At 39.7% G+C, this 24,228-nt stretch overlaps 2 protein-coding genes across 2 annotated transcripts; one reads left to right on the top strand and one right to left on the bottom strand.

The window, feature by feature from the left end:
• The first annotated feature begins 2,539 nt into the window (after positions 1 to 2,539).
• On the top strand, positions 2,540 to 19,250 carry CCT2 (chaperonin containing TCP1 subunit 2). The gene is made up of 16 exons (XM_026500052.4): positions 2,540 to 2,700; positions 3,459 to 3,533; positions 3,635 to 3,700; positions 4,362 to 4,473; positions 4,788 to 4,864; positions 4,983 to 5,095; positions 5,895 to 6,097; positions 7,966 to 8,066; positions 8,231 to 8,358; positions 10,136 to 10,239; positions 13,226 to 13,345; positions 13,726 to 13,854; positions 14,047 to 14,150; positions 14,439 to 14,538; positions 15,484 to 15,625; positions 18,961 to 19,250. The coding sequence occupies exons 1-16, from the start codon at positions 2,698 to 2,700 to the stop codon at positions 18,989 to 18,991; spliced, it is 1,608 nt and encodes a 535-aa protein (XP_026355837.1). The 5' UTR covers positions 2,540 to 2,697; the 3' UTR covers positions 18,992 to 19,250.
• Positions 19,251 to 21,638: 2,388 nt separating this feature from the next.
• On the bottom strand, positions 21,639 to 23,867 carry LRRC10 (leucine rich repeat containing 10). Its single transcript, XM_026499626.3, has one exon. The coding sequence runs from the start codon at positions 23,761 to 23,763 to the stop codon at positions 22,924 to 22,926; it is 840 nt and encodes a 279-aa protein (XP_026355411.1). The 5' UTR covers positions 23,764 to 23,867; the 3' UTR covers positions 21,639 to 22,923.
• Positions 23,868 to 24,228: the final 361 nt, after the last annotated feature.

Below are 24,228 nucleotides of genomic sequence, written 5' to 3'. Positions count from 1 at the left end.
CCCTAAGGTGTTTGATGAGAGTCTTCATAGATTTAGAGGAGGAGAGGAAAGGATGTCTTAGGGAGAAGGAATAAGGTACAAAGGCACAGTTGTATTTAACTATACATAGATCATGATTGTTCAATGGCGGCAAGTGGTTCCATATGACTGGAGCGTAGATTGCAAAGACAGGGTAGGGGATAGAGAAGGAAGAAGAAATGAGAGCACATAGGTGTAGAATACTAAGGGATTTTTGTTTTAATCTAAATGAGGTGAGAATTTGGAGGATTTTAAACGTTGGAGAAACAATAGTTCAAAAGATTATTCTGACATCAACATGGAGGAACACTGGAGGATGTGACATTTTAATGAAGCAGGGAGGCTGAGTTAGGCTCTTATAAAAATGGAAGCAAAACTGGATAAATGCCTTTTCAAAGGCATTGTTGAAAGAGTATTTAGGTTAGTTATTGTTGTGCAACAAACCACCCTAAAACATAGTGGTTTAAAGCAACAAATCCTGTTATTTCTCCCATTGCTGTAGATCAGGGTGGGCAGACTATGGAACCCATCCAAAGTTACAAAGCTAATAAATAGAAGAGCTGAAATCCAAACCCGTGCAGCCTGATAACAGACAACAGACGCTGAGCGTTTAACCCCTTGGGTACAAGGGTGACACCAAAGGAAGTAGGAAAGGAAGAGTCACAAACACATGCAAAGGGGAAAGAACAAATTGCTGAGTCCCCAAATAGGGGGTCTGCTGGGTGTTTCTGGCCTAGCTCCACAGGTGGCAAGGCCTGCCTCCCAGTCCCCATCCAAATGCCCCTGGCTATCTTCCAACTTCACTAAAGCCAAGAAGGGAGGGGGCATTGATTGGTTTCTCCATCACCCAGGGTCTCAATCTTAGGTAAGTCTCAGGCTTGCCGGAGGAGATAATGTTTCCAGGTAAGTGATTTGGCCCACAATGAAAATAGCCCTTTTTAATATTGTGCAGGCATCTGTGCTGCTCATTGTGACTCTTCTCATTCCAGTATGTGATTTGGGATCTACCCATTAAAGTGCATTTCCTGCAAGAAGAGCAAGTTTTCAAAATCTTGGTAGATTTAAAATAATGATTTGTCCAATCTAAACACCCCTTTTCATGATGGACCTTGAGAATAGTGTAAACCAGGGTCAGCAAATTTTTTCTGTAAAGGATCAGATAATAACTATTTTAAGCTTTATGGGCTAGACTGTCACAACCACTCTGCTACTGTATAATTCTGTATCACACTGCACAGTATAAAAATGAATGGGTAGGAGCAGCCGGCTGGCTCAGTTGGAAGAGCATGTGATGCCTAATCTCAGGCTCATGAGTTCAAGCCCCACATTGGGTGTAGAGATTACTAAAAAAAAAACAACAAAAAACAAACTTTAAAAATATATATATTAAACAAAATGGGTATGCTTATGTTCCAACTGAGCTTTATGGACACCAAAATACAAATTCCATATTATTTTAATGTATCACGAAATAGCTGCCTTTTTTTGCCCCAATCATTAAAAAATGTAAAACACATTCTTAACTCTCTAGCCATAAAAAAATAGGTGGGAGGTTGGATTTGGTTCCCTCCCCATAGTTTGTCAACCCCTGAGGTAAAGTAACCCTCTTAAAGTGTATCTGAAGGGTAAAAACAATTAAAAATTGAAAACATCTTCCAATGTTAATAACAATTGCTGGTAAGTCCAAGCACTTGCTACGTGATCAATTACTCAAAAAGGGAGAGAAAAGTATCAGTAGATGATAGAAAACTAATAGATTTTTTTAAAGCACAAACACTTTAACTGTCCTATGCGGACAACTTAAAGAGTTAAGTAGAAAATTGTTTTAATAAACTGAAATATTTGGAATCAATCTTGGTCTCTATCAACACACTATGTAAAAATATATTAGTCATCTCTACTAGTGGAGGGGAAAAGAACGAGTGAAATGTGAGACGTGAAAATGAGCGAACAGGGCAAAGATAAAATGTCTCCATCAGAGTTCACAAGACTTTATCCTGGACAGTCAACGTCCAATCTAAAACAGCTTTTTAAAATTCAACGAAAGGAATGTAAGTCTTCCTCGTAACTCAATAAATAACGTTTAAAATTAAAATAGCAATAAAAATATTTAATAATAAAATGGTAACCCCAACACTCCCACACAAACTGAAAAAGCTGAATGTGCTTGCTTCTGGGGAAGGAAGTGCTGAGGTTGGTGAATTGTTTTTCGTTATTAGTATGTAACACTTTAAGCTGTGTATTATGTGGTATTTTAAGGCACATTTTTAAAGATTAAATTTAAGAAAAATTAAACATGCGAGTAGGAACTCCGTTGCTATAGCAACGCCCGCATCGCGGCGTCCCTTTTGTTCTTCGGGGGTTCCATTCCCAGTTTGCCCGGCTCCACCCAACACGTCAGATCCTTCCCTCCCTGGTCCCGAGCCGGTGGTGCCGCAGAGGGCGGAGCGCGAGTCAAAGCCCCGCCCCTCAGTATGACGAGCTGCATTTCTGACCGCGCTCCTGCACTCAAAACTGGCACCCCCTCCCTTCCCCAGAGGGCGGTGCCAGGCCGGAGCTGCGCGCCTGCCGGGGCTCCGCCCCCTGCAGTAGAGCGTGTGCCGTCATTTCCGGCTTCTCTTCCCTCTGGTCCCGGGCGTGAGCTGAGGGATTAGCTTGTGTGCCGAACTCGTCGGAACCATGGTGAGTCCGGCCCCGTCGACCCTGCCCAAACCCTGTCGCGTCCCGCCGCGCCCTGCCGCGCCCTGCCGCCCGCTGCCCCTTCTGTCTTACCATGGCCGCGGTCTCCTCATGTCTGTCCCCAGAGACCGCAGCACATGGCGCGGGGCGCGGCGTGCGGCCTGCGCCGGGCCCGCCGGCGAAGCCCTCCATACTTAACCGGGAGGTTAGGGCCTCCATGCCAGCGTCTGGTGCTAACTCGGCCTCTACATAGTCTCAGAACCCGAGGCCCGGGGGTCAACCCGAGCGAAGAAATTTCTAGTGCCCCGGGCGGGTCGGTGCGACAGGCCCCGCCCTCCGCCTGGGGGCGGAGCCTGGAGCAGCGGGGCTGGAAGGGGTGGAGGGTGAAGATGGAGGCGATTCGGCCGCGTTGCCTAGTCCGCCTTGACGGTTGTTGCGCGAGTGGCCTGCAACCCTTGCCTGCCTTATCCTTAGAGTCATCTTAAGTCTTGCCATATTTAACAGCTATTCTTTTTGGTGTATAATTTTTACTCGTAGACCACTTGTAGACCCCAAAGGCAAACTCCCCTACACAGGTTGTGTAAGTCCCTCACTCCCCCTAAGTAAATGACCGCTCCGGTGATGGAGATCATTTGTTTGAAAAAGTACGCTATGCTGTAAATTAATTTTCTCTTAAATATGTACATGTATTTCTGGCGGAATGCATCTAGGTATACGTGTTAAATATTGGTATTCAGACTGATCACTGTTCTCTATTTTAGGCGTCCCTTTCCCTCGCACCTGTTAATATCTTCAAGGCTGGAGCTGATGAAGAGAGAGCAGAGACTGCTCGGCTGGTAAGCCTTGTTCTCCCATTCTTTTAAAGATCCAGTTGTACTTTAGGAATTTTAAGACTGTAAAACTGATTTTTACTTTTAATTTCTGATTTTTATTCCAGTCTTCTTTTATTGGTGCCATCGCTATTGGAGACTTGGTAAAGAGCACACTAGGACCTAAGGGCATGGTAAGAAAAACAAGGAATCTTTATGTTTTGATATTGCTTTAGAGCCGTTGTTGGGAATGTAGTTAGCTCACTCTTCTGGGATGCTTTTTAAGCTTTGAAAGTTAACTCTTGTATATGTAAGACCTGGATATGTCCTCCTTTCTAAAAATCAAAACAGTACTCCTACAGCTAAAGCCCTCCTGGATCACCATCCTCAATCCCTTCCCTAGTGACAACCGTAGTTATATTTGGATGTAAGTCTTCCCAATATTTGTTTTTATGTAGATTTATGTGCATTTTATGTATTATGTGTTTTGTTATATATATTTTGTTTTTATTGTAATTATTTGTGTGTATTCTTTCTGAGGGTTGCTTTTTAAAATCCCTTTCAGTGTAGATACTTACATTTTATATTTATTACCGAATTGATGGACACTTTGTTTCCACTGTTTTCTCTATTACAGTGCTGAAACAACCTTGTTAATGTCTCCCTGTTCCCTGTTTTTGGGGGCAGACAACAGGGTTTGCTTATGGAGTATATGCACTGAAAAAATCTGGATGGATACTGCCAAATTGCTATCCAGAGTATTTACACATTAGCAGTATATGAGAGTATGGTTTGACCCATGCATTCTTCCAGATGTATTTATATCCTAACTTAAATCAAATATATTCCTTTTAGGATAAAATTCTGTTAAGCAGTGGACGAGATGCCTCTCTTATGGTAACCAATGATGGTGCAACTATTCTAAAAAACATCGGTGTGGACAATCCAGCAGCTAAAGTTTTAGTTGGTGAGTCTGAAAATAATAAGGTTTCATTAACATTTTGAAACACATTTTTAAATAAGCTTTGTGGACTACTTTCAATTAATGTCCTTTTTAATCATTATCATTATTAAACTATAAGCTTCTGGAGTGCCATGCAATTATTAATAATAAAACATTTCAGATGAGAAGTTCCAGAGAGTTTGTCAGGTGAGGAAACATAGATAAGTGAGATTCAGGTTGGTAGTGGATATATTTAGAGAATTAGGTAAGCTGTGGAGAAGTAATTTAAAATGCATTTATATCAAATATAAATGAGTTACTAACTAGCTTCTTTCTAGATATGTCAAGGGTTCAAGATGATGAAGTTGGTGATGGCACTACTTCTGTTACTGTCTTAGCTGCAGAATTATTAAGGGTAAGAGTATCTGAGCAACCTTAACCTCATTTTTTTTTGTTTTTTTTGCTCTTGTATCAGAATTAGATCCTTTTTATGTGTTTTTTATTGGTGAATGTTTTCCACTGTTTATTAATAGGAAGCAGAATCTTTGATTGCAAAAAAGATTCACCCACAGACCATCATTGCGGGTTGGAGAGAAGCCACAAAGGCGGCAAGACAGGCTCTGTTGAATTCTGCAGTTGATCATGGGTTGGTATACCAAAATAATACTGTTTTAAACATTTAACATTCTTTTCAAAATACGTTCAATGCAGGAAGTCTGGAAAACAGTGAAAAGCATACACAAACATGACCCTATTGCCTTATCCTGCCCGGATAACAAAACAAACCCCCACATTACACTCCAGATGCAGTTGGGTTTCCAGTTTTTCGCATGTAAAAATCCCAGGAAAAAAAGCAAATAGAATCATTGTGTAGTCATTCTAACTTAGTTGATTAATAAGCATATTTCTGGGTGTTGATATTTTCTGCAATAGTTAGTAGAGGGTATGCATTTGGTTATTTGTAGTGTAATTTACCTATGTATAGTTAGAGATCTGTTTTGATAAGTTAGATTTGTAATAATAGTTGTGACAGACTTCTTACTTAGAAAAATGTTTCAAGAAGTATAATTGTTGGGTCCAAATGTATATGTATATTTTAATGCATTTTTATTTAAAAGTAATCCTCTAGAAAACCTTTATTAATTTTCACTCCTAATATCTGTATAGCAATTCCTTTTTATCCATGTTCTTGAAGCTCTTGGTATTCTTTTGTTTACTTGTGTTTCTTTTTGGATGTCTTGCCAGATTGGTGAGGAAAATAGTATCCTTTAATTTTGCATTTCTTGATTAGTGGTGAACTTTAATTCTTTTGCTGTGGCTGAGAGCCCCAGCTACGGTGAAATTATCTGTTGACAAGTATTTGGATAAATTTTGAAAAGAAAAATAGGATTGATGTCTTTGAAGAAGCATTTTAAAAACTGGCATGAGTCTTTTTTTTCTTCTAGTTCTGACGAAGTTAAATTCCGTCAAGATTTAATGAACATTGCGGGAACAACATTATCCTCAAAACTACTTACTCATCACAAAGACCACTTCACTCAGTTAGCTGTAGAAGCTGTTCTCAGACTGAAGGGCTCTGGTAATCTGGAGGCAATTCACGTCATCAAGAAGCTAGGCGGAAGTCTGGCAGATTCCTATTTAGATGAAGGTATGTATATGTTGAATATGGGAAAACAAGCTTTGATCAAATGTGGAGGGTTAAATAGTGAATCCTATTTTTTAGCTGGTCAGGACTTGACACTTTACAAAGCCAGAAAATTTGTCTTTAAGAATACAAATCATTACAACCATTTTTGTCTTTTTAATCCATTCATTATACTTACTGTATGCTTCATTTCACACTATCCCAGCATTTCTTTGATAATCTCTAGGTTTTATTTTATACCTTGAAGTTCTTACAATCTCTAATAAAGAGAAATTGTAGTTTTAGTGAAAGTCAGTTATTCTCAAATGGCACTTTTTCTAGGAAGAGTGTTTGTAAGTCATATTTAATTGGTTGGTGTTGAGGTCATAGTTCTTGGTGTTCTTTTTTTTTTTTTTTAAAGATTTTATTTATTTATTTGATAGAGACAGCCAGCGAGAGAGGGAACACAAGCAGGGGGAGTGGGAGAGGAAGAAGCAGGCTCCTAGCAGAGGAGCCTGATGTGGGGCTCGATCCCAGAAAGCTGGGATCATACCCTGAGCCAAAGGCAGATGCTTAATGACTGCGCCACCCAGGCGCCCCATAGTTCTTGGTGTTCTTAAAAAGTAGTAAGTCTTAGCAACTGCTATTTCCTTAGTAATAGTGTGTTTTGTTCTTAGAGTATGAACTTTTCAAAACATCTACATTGTATTTACAAAATGTCTTATGGTGCGGAATGTGTAAGCATTCTCTTCTATAGAGGAGAAATAGGAACAAGTTGTGCTTTACCAGTGATTTGTACTCCAGGTTTTGCTGTAGTCGTGTTTTTTTTTTTTTTTGGTAAGATTTATTTATTTGAGAGAAGAGAGGAGGAGGAGCACAAGCAGGGGGAAGGGGCAGATGAAGAGGGAGAAGCAGACTCCCCACTGATGTGGGGCTCGATCCCAGGACCCCTAGATCATGACCTGAGCTAAAGGCATACTGAACCACCCAGGCGCCCCATTTGTGTCTGTTTCAAAGGAGTAACAATTCTAAAAATATTCTTTGTTGATTTTATATGCAAGGACTGTGTAGCATTTCTAATAGGGGCTAGTGGTAGGGAAAGATAATGAAAAGAAGGATAGCTACCATTCTTGAATGTTCTGTGCAAGCATACTAATGGGAATTTTACTTAAAATCTTATTTATTCCTCATGATGAACCTAATTCATCTGAATAGGGCAGAAAACCCAAGATGATCATGTCTTAAAAAGGTAAAAGTTATACGTGCATCTAAAAGAAACCTGGAGAGAGAGTTCCAAATCACAGGCCCATTGGCTGGAAACTAGCGCTGTGCCAGTGGTGATAACTCTTGTTTTACAGATGAGTAGCTGAGGTTAATTTGTCCAAGGTTGTACGCATAGCCTGTAAGCAGCATGGGCGTGATGCGGGTTAGGTTTATCTGACTCCATTATACGTGGTTTTTTGTGTGGGGTTTTTTTTTTGTTTTTTTGGTTTTTGTTTTTGTTTTCATTTTATCACCAGCCTCAGTTCTTTAAAAAATTCAGTAATCTCTAGCAATACCTTGTTTTCCTGAATCGTCACAGTTTTTCTGTTGTGTTGGTTTTAAGCTAATGAAAGTGGACTTACTAGCTTTATATTATAATCCACACCTGCATATTTTGTATATATGTGAAACAAGAATAAACACGGTATTTTGAAACTTTTAAGATTTGTGTTGTGCCCTTACATTTCCACTGCTAAATTGATTTTTATGATCACTTGCTTTAGTGGAATGCTTTCTAAGTTCTAGTAGCTTTGTGAATTGGACTTAAATGCATTCTTTGAAAGATAAAGCAGACGTAAAGATTTATCAGTATAGCTTTGAAGTATTTACTACAATACTCTGTGTTGTAGGTTTTCTGTTGGATAAAAAAATTGGAGTAAACCAACCAAAGAGAATTGAAAACGCTAAAATTCTCATTGCAAATACTGGTATGGATACAGACAAAATAAAGGTATGTTAACTACATTTCTTGGAATTCTAATTCAGTTGCACTAAAAAAACCTAGAATATATATGAATGTATTCAAATATGTAATTTTAGCTTATTTTCATAAAAATATGCTGTGGGACTCGAGTAATGAAAGCGATGCTATTTTTATGCTTTCCTTTGTTTTAGATATTTGGTTCCAGGGTAAGAGTTGATTCTACAGCAAAGGTTGCCGAAATAGAACATGCTGAAAAGGAAAAAATGAAGGAGAAAGTTGAACGTATTCTTAAGCATGGGATAAACTGCTTTATTAACAGGTGTGTATGTGCTTTTGCTAACAATATTTGTAATAATCTAATGATATTTGTCTACAAAGACATATGCAAATACTTCATATTGAATTAGTGACTTGTTTAGGAACTGGTGTTTTTTCCAAATACAGTTAGAATTTCACAGCAGGGCATTGGCATCACAATTTTAGTGATGTTTTATGTTAGTATACTTTACTAATAAACCTTTTTATAGTCACAACAGTTCTCTGATCTGCAGTTACATTTTAGTTTTGGCCTATAATGTACATGTATTTGGTGGAGAGCTTCAGTTTCATAATAAACGATGGGACTTTGAAGTAGTAAAAAGCTAGTAGCAATGGAATAAAAAAGAATGAAGAGATGAAAAGTAACAGTTTTAGGGCTTTAATTTGTATGGAAAAGTATGGGTAAACTTTTCCCATGTATTCTTAATTGTTAGTATCTAAAGTGTTTATGGTATCTTTTTTCAAAGGCAGTGGAAAAATTTTTTCAGTAAAACTAGGAAAGGCTCTATAAAAAGTCATGAATCTTACCCACGCCAGTGGCATGAGGCAGCATAAACATGGAATCAGTGTCCAGGTGGCAGACACTCTGGGCTCACAGCTTTCTTCCATTGCTCTCTGGCCAGTGCGTGCCACCTCATAGCAGGGTCTAGAGTGGGAAGCAGAGGAGTCTCGTACTCACCGTGTCCCCCTTTTGCTCCAGAAGCTCAGGCTGAAGTTTTGGCAAGAAGTCCACTATTCCCCTCCAGGATCAGGGGGCCTGAACCCACTGCTTTGAACTGTTTGCTCATTCCCACCTCAGGGCCTTTGTGTCCAATTTTCCCTTAGATGTTTTGGGTTTTTTAAATGGTGAAAATATTTTGACAGACAGTTAATATTTGATGAAAAATCAAATATTTGTGGGGAGGGGCAAAGGGGGAGAAAGGATCCTAAGCAGGCTGCATGCCCAGTGCAGAGCCCAATATGGGGCTTGATCCCACGATCCTGAGATCATGACCTGAGCTGAAATCAAGAGTTGGAGGCTTAACTGAGCGATCCTGGGGTCCCTTATACTGAATTTAAAAAAATACTTGGCCTTTTTTAAAGTTCCAAACTTTTAAACATGTCCTTTTTACTCCTACTAAAAAATAACTTCTGCTAATTTTGGAAAATAGAAAAGTATAAAGAAGAAACAGAATCTGAGGTTTAACTTTCCTGAAATTTATTCTTTCATGAAGCCGACTTGCGTATGTATGTGTGTGTGGTGTTCCAAGTTTCAGTTTTTCACTTAGCTGGGAACACATGCTATAAACTTTTGTAACTTGCCTTTTTTTTTTTTAAACCTAACAGTATAAATTCTTACTTAAAATTAGTTTTCATAATTGGTAAATTGTGATTTACACAAACACTCTTAGTGGACATTGAAGTCATTGGCAGGTTTTGCTGTTCTCTGTAAAAATTTTTATACATACCTTCATTAAAGATTTTTAACATCCGAATTCATTTTCTTGCTGTAGAGCCTCAGGAGTGGAATTAAAGCATGTGAACATTGATACAGTTTTTCATGCATTTCTGGTGCATTGCTGTTCAGAATTATGCTTCAGTTTATCCTATCAATAGCAATATAAAAAATGACCTGTTTGCATTGCTAGCATGGATGCCCTACGTTGTGTAATTTATGAATTACTGTATATGGTATTTCTAATTTGTATTTTGGTAAAAATGGTTCCATGTTTTTTAGTCTGATGTATTTTAGACTTGGGAAATAACAATTTTGAACAACATTTTTATTTTATTTATAGGCAGTTAATTTATAATTATCCTGAACAGCTCTTTGGCGCTGCTGGTGTTATGGCGATTGAACATGCAGATTTTGCAGGTGTGGAACGCCTAGCTCTTGTCACAGGTATGGCGAAAAAGGCATTAATTTCTAACACTAATCACTCTTGGATTTATTGAATGTTAGATATGTAACTTCTGAGAATACAAAGAAATACTTTTAAGGGGCTTAGAACATAAATATTCTGAAATCTGATTGTATAGGTTTAACATCCTTGGATACCAAATTATCTGCCATGTTTGCCATGGGTTATAAATACCTTTTTGTTACGTTGTTTTAAAGATATTACATCTTTTCTCACAAACCCACAGGACTAACGTTCTACCCCTTGTCTGAAGAAACTAAAGCTTAAAAAAGGACTCTTTTAGTTTTATCTAGTTTATTCATTTCTTTCTTCTTTTTTAAAGATTTTATTTATTAGCATGGGGGTAGGGAGTAGCAGAAGCAGACTCCCCACTGAGCAGAGAACCTGACACAGGACTTGATCCCAGGATCCTGACATCATGACCTGAGCCAAAAGCAGATGTTTAACCGACTGAGCCACGCAGGCACCCCTCATTTGTTTATTTCTAGTGCTGAGTAGTCGAATGCTTTGTGCCCTTTGTGGTAGTAAGTTATGATGGTAACCTTTGTTGAACACTTAACTATATGTCAGAGAGTGGGTCAAGTGCTTAAATGTTGTTTTGTTTATTTTTTAAAATTTGTGGAAGTAATGGGGCGCCTGGGTGGCTCAGTCGATTAAGCATCTGCCTTTAGCTCAGGTCATGAACCTGAGTCCTGGGATTGAGCCCCACATCCAGCTCTCTGCTCAGCAGGGTGCCTGCTTCTCCCTCTACCCTCTACCTGCCACTCCTGCTTGTGTGCTTGTGCTCGTGTGCACACTCTGTCTCTCTCCCCCAAGTAAATCTTTTTAAAAAATTGAAGTAATGTTGAAATAAGTGTGAAACAATCCAGCAATGAATAATGAAAAGTTAGTATACTATAATACCCTTTAATAGAGCTATGAGTTTCATAATCCCAGTTGTGTGGAATAAAAATGTGTTTATAATTAAGGTAATGTCTACATCAAAATGACATAGCATGCAGCTTGTTGACTTTTTATTGTAGTAATAGTTTTCAAAGTAACTGCTAAGTAGCCCTTGAAAGACTAAGTTTTGCAGCCTTTATCCTCTAATTTTCAGGCCTTTGAAAATGAATGAATGGGTTGGGAAGTTGGTTTGAGATCTTGCAATGAGAATTAAGGAGAGGGGTTTGAGATAAAAGCCACTAGGAATGTTGAATTCAGTTTTCAAGTGCCATGGGTATTAGAAATAAAAGTATACTAATGTAAAGGGGGTAGAATTGGTTTCATCTCAGAACTTCTTAATCCACTTTTAATATTTTGAGAAGCGTAGTCTTCTGACCTAAAAAGAGACATTTTTCTTTCATTAATTACTTTGAAGTGGGTTTCCTTATTTTAAATGAAGTTCTTTAAGAGCCATTACATACTTGATGCTTAAGGTGATAAAATTTATGGTGTAATTCCTCCTTCAAGGCAACAAAATTAAAGATATGACATAAGAAATGTGAATGATAGCACCTTCGTGGGATAAGTTGATACCATAAGGACTTGATACATGAAATTGCCACATACACTCAGAAGAAAATTCATTGCACCAAGCACAACCCACTGCAAAGTTGACCCCATGGTGCCTTCCATCCTTAACTTATGTGTTGTCAAGATGTGTGAAATTTGTTCTTGTAAATGTCTGGAAATATTTTGTCGGCAAATGTAGATAAGTGAGTGAATTTAGGATAAGTGAAAATTCTCCTAAGTGAAATTAGTCTCATTTGGGGGGTATGGGGTCCCATATATCTGTTGTGCGTCACATCTAGAACACAAAGCAGTCTCAGGCCAATCAAAAGTCAAAAAAAACTTCAGCTATACAGATGAGCATAAATCAGTAGAGTTGGGAAGACAAGAGTACTTCTAATAAATTTTCTGTAAAGCAGATATAAAGTATTGATTATTCAGACTTAGCAGTAAGGAGTAGGAAAAGGGGTTGGTTGATGATGGTAGAGGGAATCTACTTCATTAGAGGAGAGTAAAAAATTAGACAAAAGGCTTTTAAAATGGAAACTGAACTTTTGCAAATAAGAACTAGGGAAGGAAATAGCTGAACCTTTCAGTTTACACCGTGGAAGATGTAGGGAAAATAGGAATAGAAATAAGACACAAGAATAAAATAAATTTGCTTTATGTTTTAAAAGATTTTATTTATTTGAGAGAGGGTGCATGGGAGGAGCTGCAGAGGGGGAGGGAGAGGGTCAAGACGACTCCACGCTGAGTGCCAGCCTGATGCACCACTGGATCCCACGACCCTGAGATCATGACCTGAGCCAAAACCGAGAGTCGGATGCTTAACAGGCTGAGGCACCCAAGTGCCCCAAAATAAATTTACTTTTTTGACACCTCATTAGGTCTGCTCTGGGAAATTCTCAGTATACATTTCCCCTTTTTCTAGGCCTTATAGGGACTTTCTGAGACTTCAGTTATCATGATGATTAGCAGGTATCATGTGCTCCTGTAAGCAGTTTCTAATGTCTACATCTGTTGACATAGAACTAGTCAAATACTTCTCATGTTTTGGGAAATTGGATAATAAGGGTACTGGTCTTGTAGACTAGGTTCAAAAGAGAATCTGGGATTTAAATTCAGACTTAAAAGTAAATGTTAAAAGTCCCAATTTAACTTTTGAGAAATAGTATTACACAGTGTGCACATATAAGTGTAAGACTACTTGGATTTGAATCTCAGCTTCACCCTATATTTGTTTGAGCTATGTAACCTTGAATAAGAAACAGAGTATCTCTTTGCCTCAGTTTAATATTTCTGTATCAGATAGCAACAACCTCTCTCATGAGGGTTGTTGTAAAGATTAGTTTATGTGAAGTGCTTCAGAGTGCTTGGTGTATAGTAAGCAGTCAACTTAATGTTCTCTGTTCCTTAGTTCTTGTTAGAAAACAAATTTTAAACATGTTGTACATTTAATTAACATGTTTATGTTCATAGGTGGTGAAATTGCCTCTACCTTTGACCACCCAGAGCTAGTGAAGCTTGGAAGTTGCAAGCTTATTGAGGAAGTCATGATTGGAGAAGATAAACTCATCCACTTTTCTGGCGTAGCTCTTGGTGAGTGATTATGCAGATCCTGTTTTAGGTTCCTAAATCTTTGATAGGCTCTGTTGAAGTTGAAAGAAATAGTTACTGTATTTACTAGAATATGATGTGTCTTAATTCGTGAGAAGCATGGGTTGCAGGTTAATTTCAGTCTCTTGAGGTCAAACCCAGGTTAACACCTTGCCTTTCTGAACAGTGTATATTCAACGTGATTTTTAGATAACTTAGAACTATTGTGAACATGGATAATTAGCAGAAAGAATGTATAACAGCAGAGGACATGTTAGCTTTTAAAACCAGATAATCATAACCGATATCTACATAAATCATAGAAAGGAAACTCTTATTTTTTGTATTCACTGTGACCTAAGAATATTATTTTTTAACTTTAGGTGAAGCTTGTACCATTGTTCTTCGTGGTGCCACTCAACAGATTTTAGATGAAGCAGAAAGATCTTTGCATGATGCTCTTTGTGTTCTTGCCCAAACTGTGAAAGATACTAGAACAGTTTATGGAGGAGGTAAACGTTTTCAAAATATTGAACATGTTTTATTAAAGTATAGTAATGGTTTTGGCTTTAATGATTTTTAGAAAGTTTATATATAATGCTTTTGCAATTAATTTTAAAATGTTTGATGTGTCCTAAGGGAAATCAGTAATTCATTGTGTTGGGAGATAACATATTTTATTGGAATTTCGTTTTCATCTGCAGGCTGTTCTGAGATGCTGATGGCTCATGCTGTGACACAGCTTGCCAGTAGAACACCAGGCAAAGAAGCTGTTGCAATGGAGTCTTACGCTAAAGCCCTGAGAATGGTAAGTTGATAAAGACATGTGAACTTACACATTTTGTGAGTATTGATGGTTTTTTAAATGCATACGTTTTTCTCTCTCGGACATGTTTGCTAATTTTTGGCTTTAAGAAAAAGAGCTGGTTCACACCACTTAAATTTGATTCTGGAGCATATCTTTTTTATGAGCAGTAATTAAAAGGAACAATTTTACATTGTTTCTAAAGGCGTAATTATAAAAAGCTGTCCTAGTTAGGACTGAGTCAACTTTCTTATAGGAGAATACTTACCATTTGTCTTTTTCACGTTCCAGTTGCCAACCATCATAGCTGATAACGCAGGCTATGACAGTGCAGATCTGGTGGCGCAGCTCCGAGCTGCCCATAGTGAAGGCAATACAACTGCTGGACTGGGTAAGAAAGCGATTGGAATCATGAAGTGATTAAGAGTAATTCTTTACCAAATTCTTTCTTTTTTTAAAGATGAATTCTTAAAAGCATAGAGAAGATTTCTGTGGTGCTTGCCTCAGTAACCATTGTATATCCTAGGAGAATGTAACTTCATATTTTCAAAATTATCAGAACTGTTCTTCCATAAGGGGTATGAAACTATAGTTAGAAGGCTTGTACTTAGTTACAATGTGGTGACTGAAGGATTTAAATATATAAATAGTACTAATATTCTGAAATAAGTACAAACTTTATTAAAATTTTTATAGAATATCAATATTACATCCTAATCTCACAGATATAAGATACTCTTGAGTGCAGATCTTTACATAGATAAGTGGCCAGAAGGATAGATTTAATTCAGATTGAAAAATTTCCCAATGAACTGTCCAGGACATTGCAGGAATAGTTACAGAGGGTAGATAATTGTGTCACTAGAGAAGAGAGAGCTAATGAATAATGATCTGTCAGAAAGTGAAGTAGGATTCTCACAAGAGGAAAAGTAGATGACTTTTGAATTCTCTTCCAGTTCTTAAGAATCCATGGTAATTAGTGATGAACACATTTTCTGTAGTGATTTTATATACGTATGTACACATACACACTACACACACACACACATATGTATGTAATAAAGATAGGTGATTGAGTATTCTGTGTACACTTTCCATTACCTGAGCTAATTGTCCTCCATTAATACAGATGATGAGTAGTTGACCTTTTAATTTTCTAAAATGCTTTCCTTGAGTGTTAGGCTGATGAGAATGCTCTAACTAAATTGAGTAGCTGAGTCTTGTGATCTCATTTTTTATAACAGGATTAATTTTATTTGTTACAAGTCATTAGAGATACTTCGATAATTTCAGTGTTAAAACCATTGTTTATTTAGTAAATACTTTCTTTTTTCAGATATGAAGGAAGGTACCGTTGGAGATATGGCAGTACTGGGTATAACAGAAAGTTTCCAAGTGAAGCGACAAGTTCTTTTGAGTGCAGCCGAAGCAGCAGAGGTGATTCTTCGTGTGGACAACATTATTAAAGCAGCACCAAGGTATCGTAGCACTTTAACAAACATTTTGTAGGAAGCAAAAAATAGATAATTACGTGTATTTGGTAATTGTAGTTGATGGAAAAAGGCATTTCTGCCTAGCTGAAGGTATTATGCACATTATTTAAAATACATAGTCACAACTCTAAGATTTAAGTCAAAAGCTGAGGGGGAGAGAGGTATGGATGACACGGGGGAGCTTTCAGAATTGAAAGGTCACATGAAGAGCCACGCTTGGAAAGGTCAAGAACCCGATTGAATGGGGGTGAGGGCTATAGTGGTAAGAATGAATGTCTTTTTACCAGGCTGAATCCACTCCAGTCATTTTCTGTCGTGGGTACACTTTTTTTATATAAATAATCTTAAGCTCATAGTGTGCAGAGTTCTTACATGTTCCTATTTCAGCAGGTTTTTTGTTCATTTGTTTTGGCTTTTTTTTTTTTTTTTTAAGATTTATTTATTTATTTTAGAGAGCATGAGCACAGGGAGGGGCAGAGGGGGAGAGAAATTCTAGCAGACTCCTTGCTGAGCTCGGAGCTCTATGCAAGGCTTGATCTTAACAATCCTGAGATCATGACCTGAGCCGAAAGCAAGAGTCAGACACTTACCCGACTGTGCCACCCAGGCCCCTCATCATTTTTTCTAAGATGTCAAACTTTCAGAAACTCATTCAAACAAAAAATAGTTAAGTAGCCAGAAAAATCTTAACTTTTGAAGATTCAGTTAATAATTTTAATTTTGTTACTAGTAGTTATTAAAATGTTGGGGGATGGGAGACTATGGTTGCTTGCACCAGGAGATAGAGATAAGGGTGGTGAGAAGGGGTTGATAAAAGATTTTGAAGGTAGAGCCAGCAGAATTTGATTATGGTTTGGATATAAGTTGTGGGGGGAAAGGGAATGAATGATAATCCAAGGTTTTTGTTGGGAGAAAAGAGCTTCTCTTATCTCAGATGCAGAAGACTTTGAGAAGGAGGGTGGGGGTGTCAGAGTTGGACATTCAAGCTTTCCATTGAGAAAGCAGTTAGGTAATTGAAGCTGAAGCAGAGAAGCTTGCTCTGTAATTGTAAATTTAGGAGTTGTCAGCCTACATTTGGTATTTAAAGCCATGAGATTGGTTGTGTCCCCAAGAGAGGGAATGTAGGTAAGGAAGGGAAGGGGTTTCATAGGCACTGGCTGCTTGAGATTCGAGTAATAAGTTTAGAAAGATTTGGAGCGACTGCTAGAGGACACTAAAAAGGAACATGAAGTGTATGGATAAAGGGTAATGATTAAAACTGGGTGATGGATACATGGGGATTCTGTATATAATCTCTGCTTTTCTGTACATTTGAAATTTTCCATAATACTTGAATTTTAAAGGTTGGGGGTGTGGGTGCCACTGAGGTAGGAGGAAAACCCAGGGAATGTGTGTCTCAGAAGCCAAACAAAAGTGTTCAGGGATGGGGAGTGATCAACTGCCACAGTGATACAAATAGGTCAAGTAAGATAAAAACTGAAAATTGACCTTAAAGATTGGATTTAGCAACAGAGGCCGTTGGTATTCTTGACAAGCAGTTTTGTGGAGTGGAGGGGGCAAAAATCTGAAGTAGGTGCGACAGAGACCAGGAACAGAAGAATCGGAGGAAGTGTGTATAAACTGCCTTCTCGGGGAGTCTCTTGTGAATGGAAGCAGAGAAGTGGGATGGGAGTTAGAGGACCTGGGTCTCACTGTTAACAGTGCTGTATGTGGGAGCGATCTTGTAGGGGATGATGGATGCGGAAGAGGGAGCAGCCCACTGAGTAGCTGTGAGAAGGAATGGGAGAATGAGAGGAGGGCTTGGTTTTCGATGAAGCACGGGGAGCACAGGGGAGTTCGTCCCTGGGAACAGGAGGGAAGGAGGAGCACTATCAGGAGATTGCACCTTAAATGGACTGTGTTATGAGGACTTTCTTTGTGCAAAATCCGGTAGCACCCATTTCAGTGGCTTGCTTCTGTAAATGGCAGCTGTCCTCTTATTATTAGAAGGAAAGAGGAGAAAACAGTGATTTGGATGTGGAGAGAAAAGGGGAGTGGTATTTGTACCTACTGTGGTGTAATGGAGGGAGGACTGGGCTGAAAAATCTGAAGATTCTCTGCCCCTGGTAGTAGGGTAGGGTAATGAGGAACGGTCATATTTTGGAATGGAACATTGGTGTGGGAAGGAGAAGTTGAGAGAAAGTTTCTTGGAAACTGTGCCAGCAAAGATGGTTGAGTGTGGTTCTGTTTTCTCCTGTCTTTAAGCAGAAGGATACCAAAAGGAAACCGAGGTCTGTACAGTTTCCTGGTTTGGCAGCAAGATCACATAACCACACCCACCCTCAGGAATCTTTGCAGTGACTTGGCACCCTCAACCACATTTGATACACTAAAATACCTCATTTGATCCGATATCCGTGTTTTAGTGGTTTAAGTGTCTATTGAGTTTAGTAGACGTACTTCGTAATTTATAGTAAGGAAACATGAGTAATTGTGTTTAAATCAACCTTCCTGAAGGACTCTTTGGGACTTTTCTACTTAATCTCCAGGGGACTCGTTTTCCAGATTGGTTGCCCCATGACAGCTGCTGGAGAACTTTTTCTGTGTTGATATCTTTCAGCATCCTTAATCATATTCCCTTAAGCTTCCAGGTTTGGAAGATCGTTCTCTTTATACGGTCTCTTTGGATCTGTACTTGACGCTAGAAGCAGTGCTTACTACATAGGCATTAAGTAAAAAAGTTCTCTAGTACCCCTGCCGTGCCTCCTTGAGGGATTCGTTATTTTCTCACCAGAGAATAAAAGTTTAACGTCTAAGATGTATGTGAAAGGCGCCTTCGACATACTTTAGTGAGTTACCTGACCCTGTCACTAGCCTATCTACTGGCATCGTTTTCATTCATTTAGAATAGTGATCCAGAGATTTTCTTCTAGAGGCCCCAAAGCCTTGTCATTTTACAACTTCTGATTAAGAGTAAACTGTCTTTGTCTTTGACTGATGTAGTAAAATGCCCTAATACATTAGTTGAAAAGAGGAATTAACCTTTTTCTGGAGAATATGTGTTTGTTAAATAGGTTGTTTGGATGAGAAGTTGAGAGTTGCTAAATACTTACAGATCTTCACATTCCGCAGATTTTGTACTGCCTTCTTACTAATACAGTAATTGAGGGATGTTAGTAATGAGGTAGAGAAACATCTTTGTTATAAAGAATTGGCTGTCATGGTTTTGATAAAATTAGGATTTCAGCTGTGTTTGTATTTAATATAAACCTTTGGTTATAATCATGCTTTTCAATTTTACCATTGTGTTTTCTTAAGTGTTTGTTTTGTAATACTTACAGGAAACGTGTCCCTGATCACCACCCCTGTTAAACATTCCTATGTGCTGTCGAGCTCTGGACCAGTTAGTTCATGGCAGAGTTGTGTTTGAAAGACTTCGACCTTTTAAAGAAGACTGTGGAATCGAAGTTTATCTGTGGCTCTTACATCCTTAAGTTTGGACATTTAACTGACCTTCTGTTTTAACATGGGTCTAATTTATTTGCTGTTTCATTTTCCATAAAATTCTGTTGATTTAAAAGTTCATTTCTCATACTGTGCATCAAAATAAAAATTTGAACAATTGTTCTTATCTTAGTGAGTTGTACTTTTTTTTAAATTTAATGGAAGCAAATGATTATATTCTCGGTATGGAGGTTATTAATGCATCATTGTATAAAAGAATGCCTAAGAAATGAGAGAAAGCCTAGCAGTAGGTTGAGTTTTTGCAGGGTATCTCTGATACCTTAATGGAGAAACATTTCATTTCCATAGAGGAGCAAAAGGGTTTTCAAAGAAATGCTGATAAAACAACCTGTTTTCTTGTGTTTGTTCTAAAGTAGGCCCCACGTGGGGCTTGAACCCATGACCCTGAGATCAAGAGTCACATGGCTCTACCAGCTGAGCTGGCCAGGCACCCCCAGACTGTTTTGTTTTTGTCTAAAAAATTGGTCTCAACATTTTAATAATATTAATATTATTAATAGAAGCTATTAAAGCTGGGAAAACTTGTGGTTTTTTGTGGTCCTAGTGTATGTCCTCCCAACATTCACATAAAGAAACTTTTCCTGAGTTTATCAAAGAGAATTGTACTGATTTTTTTCTAAAGTGCTTTATCACATCATAACATCAGTTTTCATCTCCACACCTCAGGTGGAACAGGTGAGCATATCGTGACCAAGAAGACCTACAGAGGTTTCAGTAGAAGTGGGTTTAAACCTCTGTCCTTAGAGTACTAGATAGCCTGGAGTAAGATCTTAAAAGGGTACTTGGGCATGTTTTCTCCAGAGGTCTTGAAAAGACTACACCTGTAAGTATTAATCTAAAAAGAGGTAGAAACATGGGAGCTTCATTGTTATATCCAAGAATACACCCATTCCTCTTTTCCTCTTTGAATTCATATCCTTTGAAGCCCTTACATTGTTGTCATGAACCTAGACTATCTCAGGTTCATGAATTTTAATGTCTTTTCAGTCAGAACTTAAATACCAACCTAGGCCCCACTATTCCTGTAACAGTTTTAGGATGGAGTTTCTTGTAACTCAGAAACAGTAAATGTGGAAGCAACGAGTTTTTCACAAAACTTTTGTGACATGTAAAGAGAGATTTGGAATGTATGTTAATAGTAACCACATGAAAAGTTGTCAAAGTGCTTAGGATATTTAAATCTATTCTAGGTAGCCTTCAGTTTTTCTTTGAAGGATACTATGTATACTCTTTATTCTCCTTTTACTGTCCTCAAGCCAGGATCCATTCTTTGCCTGCTTGGAGGCCACGGGCCCACTTTCCTTGCTGACTGCCTCGCAACTTCCTGTGGTTTAACTCAGGAGGCACCAGCAGGATATGGGGATAGGGAATTGGTATTTTCTTCCTGCTTTTGCTCTTTGTCTCTGGAAATGGCTGCATCCCTGTGAGACCTATCACTACAGTTGCGCTGGTAACCCTTTCTTCATGCCCTTTAGCTCTTACTAGAGTAGGGTAACATTGCTGTTCCCTGTTCATCCAACCTCATGGGTGGTGACTGCTGCTCTTAACACTCCTATCTGGCTGTCTCAGTACTATCTTGATCTCCCCCCACCCCCCGTCTTGTCTAGTAGTAGTTCCTTGGGATTCTCACTCCCTCTGCCCCTCCCACCTGATGCATGCACACACCTGCTCGAGTGCTTGCTCGCTCGCTCAAATCTTTCAAAAAGATTCTTCTCTGATGCATAACTTTTTGGGTTTCAAGGCTTTTAAAATTATGAGTAAAAAAAAGTTACATTGGGTGCTTCATTTCTGCCTTTTTAACTTTCTAATTATGTCAGAATTTCAAGAAAACATCAGAGGGTTATGGAAATGTTAATATGCATTGACATGGTTACTTTATAAAATTGATTGAAATCCTATAGCGAAAACTTTCGGGTAGCAAAATCACTGGTGAACCCTTAACCGTATTGTTTGAGAAATGTTTGTTCTATATTATTTTAAAAGAAAACCACTTGACTAGTGTCAGATGTTCATAATTTGACATTTGATTCAGACCAGTTAGCTCATTAGATGAGAACCCTGTACAGGTCAATTGGTGTCACCCTGTTTTATGGCGTAACCTACAGCAGTATTAGAAAAGGTGGGCCCATTAATCTTGGGAGGAGGAAAACATGGTCAAAAGAAAAAGAGCCATCTTAAGGCTGGCTGTGGATGCAGCTGAGAAGGCAGTTGGCATCGTGTTTCTAGCATCGACTAAGTATAGTTTTGTTTCAAAACGTCAGACATGAGAAAATAAACTATAAATTCTAGCTGTGTAATGGAAATCTGGACTGGTTACTAAAGGAATTAAATATTTGACAGCCTATTAACTGAATGATTAAAGGGATCTGTTGGCAGTCTAATCAGTGGGTTGCAGATATTCTACAGCCTGGAAGGTAGCAATAGAAGAGTGCTGTGATAAACTTTCTTCCTCTGGTTTAGTAAGAAATATTTATAGTAGGAAAACACATGAAAATAGTCTGCTGTGCGGTGTCATTTTAGAACCAAACTTTGCTGGGTAAAGACGGTTTTAGGACAAAAGTAACTTTAAAAGCTGAACACATGAAAGTTTTAGTTAAGATGATACTTTTTGTGTCCTTGCTGGAAAGGTTCAAGAACATAAAGGACCCTATTAAATCACCCACTGACAGCAGTGTCTTTAAGGTTGATGTATTTGTGGGAAGAAGAAAAGGTCACAATTTACATTTGAAACAACGGCCAAAATACATAAGCTATACACTGACGATCAAAAGACCCTATCTACAAAAATTAAATCCGTACAAAGGCTGAGAAGCTATGGCTAGAGGCAGAAGCATCCTATGTATACCACATCCTGCAACTCAGATTTCCAGATGCTTGTTTCAAGTAAACATGTCACCTATTAGCTTTATCCTAATATGGTTCTGAAAATGTTTCCTTCAATGGAAGGGGATTCAGTTCAGCTCTGCTTCGTTAATGTGAATACACAGAGGGGCTCTGCTCTACAGAGGCAGGCAGGATTACAACTAGGCTTGATTTTAATAAGGCCACGTTGCCAACCAGAGGTTCTACCTCCTAGATGACTTCTAGCATTGGAGTAACAGCAGTTGAGAGCAGACCTTGGGTCAAAGCCTTTAGGGAAAACCAGCTAAGTTAGCGTGAACCTCGGTCAAGTGTACGGTGGCAGCTGGGCTCCGCCAGGAGGCATTGTCCATCAGGGGTCTTCTCAGCATTCACTAAGCTGCAGGGAAGAAGCTTCATCTTGAGCCTTTCAACAGCACAGAGTCTCTAAGTCTGACTGACTAGGTGAAATGTCTTTTATAAATGACCCGAATTAGCATTTTCATATCACTTATGGTTATTCTAACACAGTATATCCTGCGAAGGGCTGGAGCCAGGCCACCAGAACTCAGGTGAATTCTTTCATAAATACCTTATTTGAGGAGTTCATGAGCATCATGACCAGCCACTTGTGGAGAGTGGAGAAGGACAAAATGTCCTAGCCCTTCTTGCTCTTCAGTGTTTCAAAATATCTGTTGGAGAAGCTGATTTTCTGTCAGGGAAGTCCTCATTGCTACCAAGAGCACACAGCTTCGCTTTGGGGGAGGTTTTGGCCAGAAATGTTTTCTTCTTGGTGTGATTGAGGCATTTCTTCTCATTACATCAGCCCCCGACTGGCAGAGGGCCCCACATGTCCCAGAGCAGTCCTTTGCACTCTAAAGGAGAGGCCTCCAGAAGATGCTGGAGTTGTGTCCTTGGCCTTGACTGACAACTGAAGCTCTTCAGGAGTTGGGAGGAAGAAGCAGAGACGGCAGGATAGGTCCCTCTCCGTCCTGGCTTTCCTCCTGGGTCAAAGCATAGCGTCTGGCTTTCCTGGGGTCGGGCTCTGGCGTCTCCTCTGCCCATCTTCCCACACGGCGCACACCTTTGGCCACCTTGGGTGCGTTCCTGCAAGGATTATGGTCATAGATGACCAGCTTCAGACTTGACAGATGGGCCAGGCTGGGGAAGTACCGGATGCTGTTCCTGTCCACATCGATCACCTCCAGGAAGGGCATGTGCAGCAGCACAGCGGGGAAGTCCGTCAGCAGGTTGCCCGAGAGCCAGATGGTCCGCAGCTCCCGGAGGCGCTGGAGCTGGCCTGGCAGCAGACGCAGGGCATTGGAGCCGGCGTGCAGCGTCTTCAGGAGCCTCAGCTCGCACACCACATCCGGCAGCTGGGTGAGGCAGTTGGCCTCGACCCACAGGGTCCGGAGATTCTGGAGCAGGCTCAGCTCCCTGGGGAGGTCGCAAAGTTTGTTGTTACCCAGGTAGAGGATGCAGAGCTGTGTCAGCGTACACACCACCTGAGGCAGAGCCCTGAAGTTGTTGAAATCCAGGGCCAGGATCTGCAGCTTCTGGAGCTGCCCCAGCTCGGGAGGCAGGCTGTTGAGGTGGTTGTCGCTCAGGTAGAGCTTGACCAGCTCCCGGAAGGAGCACACGTGCACGGGGAAGCGGCGGAGCTGGCTCCCGCTCAGATCCACCATCTTGTCCGTCGGCATCTCCCGGAGGTCTCTGACCATGTAGCTCTGGCAGCAGTCGGCGGGCACGAAGGCCACCAGGGCCCTGATGGTGTTCCCCATGCAGAGGCCGGAGGCCCCGTGCGCCCCAGCGCGCCGAGCCGCCGACAGGGCGCGCCGGGGGAGGGGGCTGCTGTGGACTGCCCGGAGGCCCCTTGTCTCCCATTATAACCGGGGACCGGCCTGACGAAAGCCAGTCACTTCAACAGGGAAAAGTGCTCACGATAGCAGCTTGAGTGTCGGGTGACAGGCCCGCCGCACAGGGGCTGGGACGCCAGGTCTGATTCACATACTTGCTTTCAGTCACCTAAGCTCCAGTTGCCTTTATCTACATTTTTTGTTTGCTTGTTTCAAGCTGAAAATAGCTTCACTGTTTTTTTCAAATGGTAAAACATTCAGGCATTATATAAATGTGTAACAAGAGAATAGTCCTCTTACCCAGGGATAAATATTATGAATATTTTAATGTATGTCCTCCAGCCTTTTTTGCCACAAGTAACCAATTTATTTTTAAAAATTTACTAATAC

Source organism: Ursus arctos, unplaced genomic scaffold (assembly GCF_023065955.2).
Source record: "Ursus arctos isolate Adak ecotype North America unplaced genomic scaffold, UrsArc2.0 scaffold_21, whole genome shotgun sequence".
Classification (NCBI taxonomy): domain Eukaryota; kingdom Metazoa; phylum Chordata; class Mammalia; order Carnivora; family Ursidae; genus Ursus; species Ursus arctos.
The sequence above is the reverse complement of the archived record's forward strand: the minus strand, read 5'-3'. Positions and strand labels throughout refer to the sequence as shown.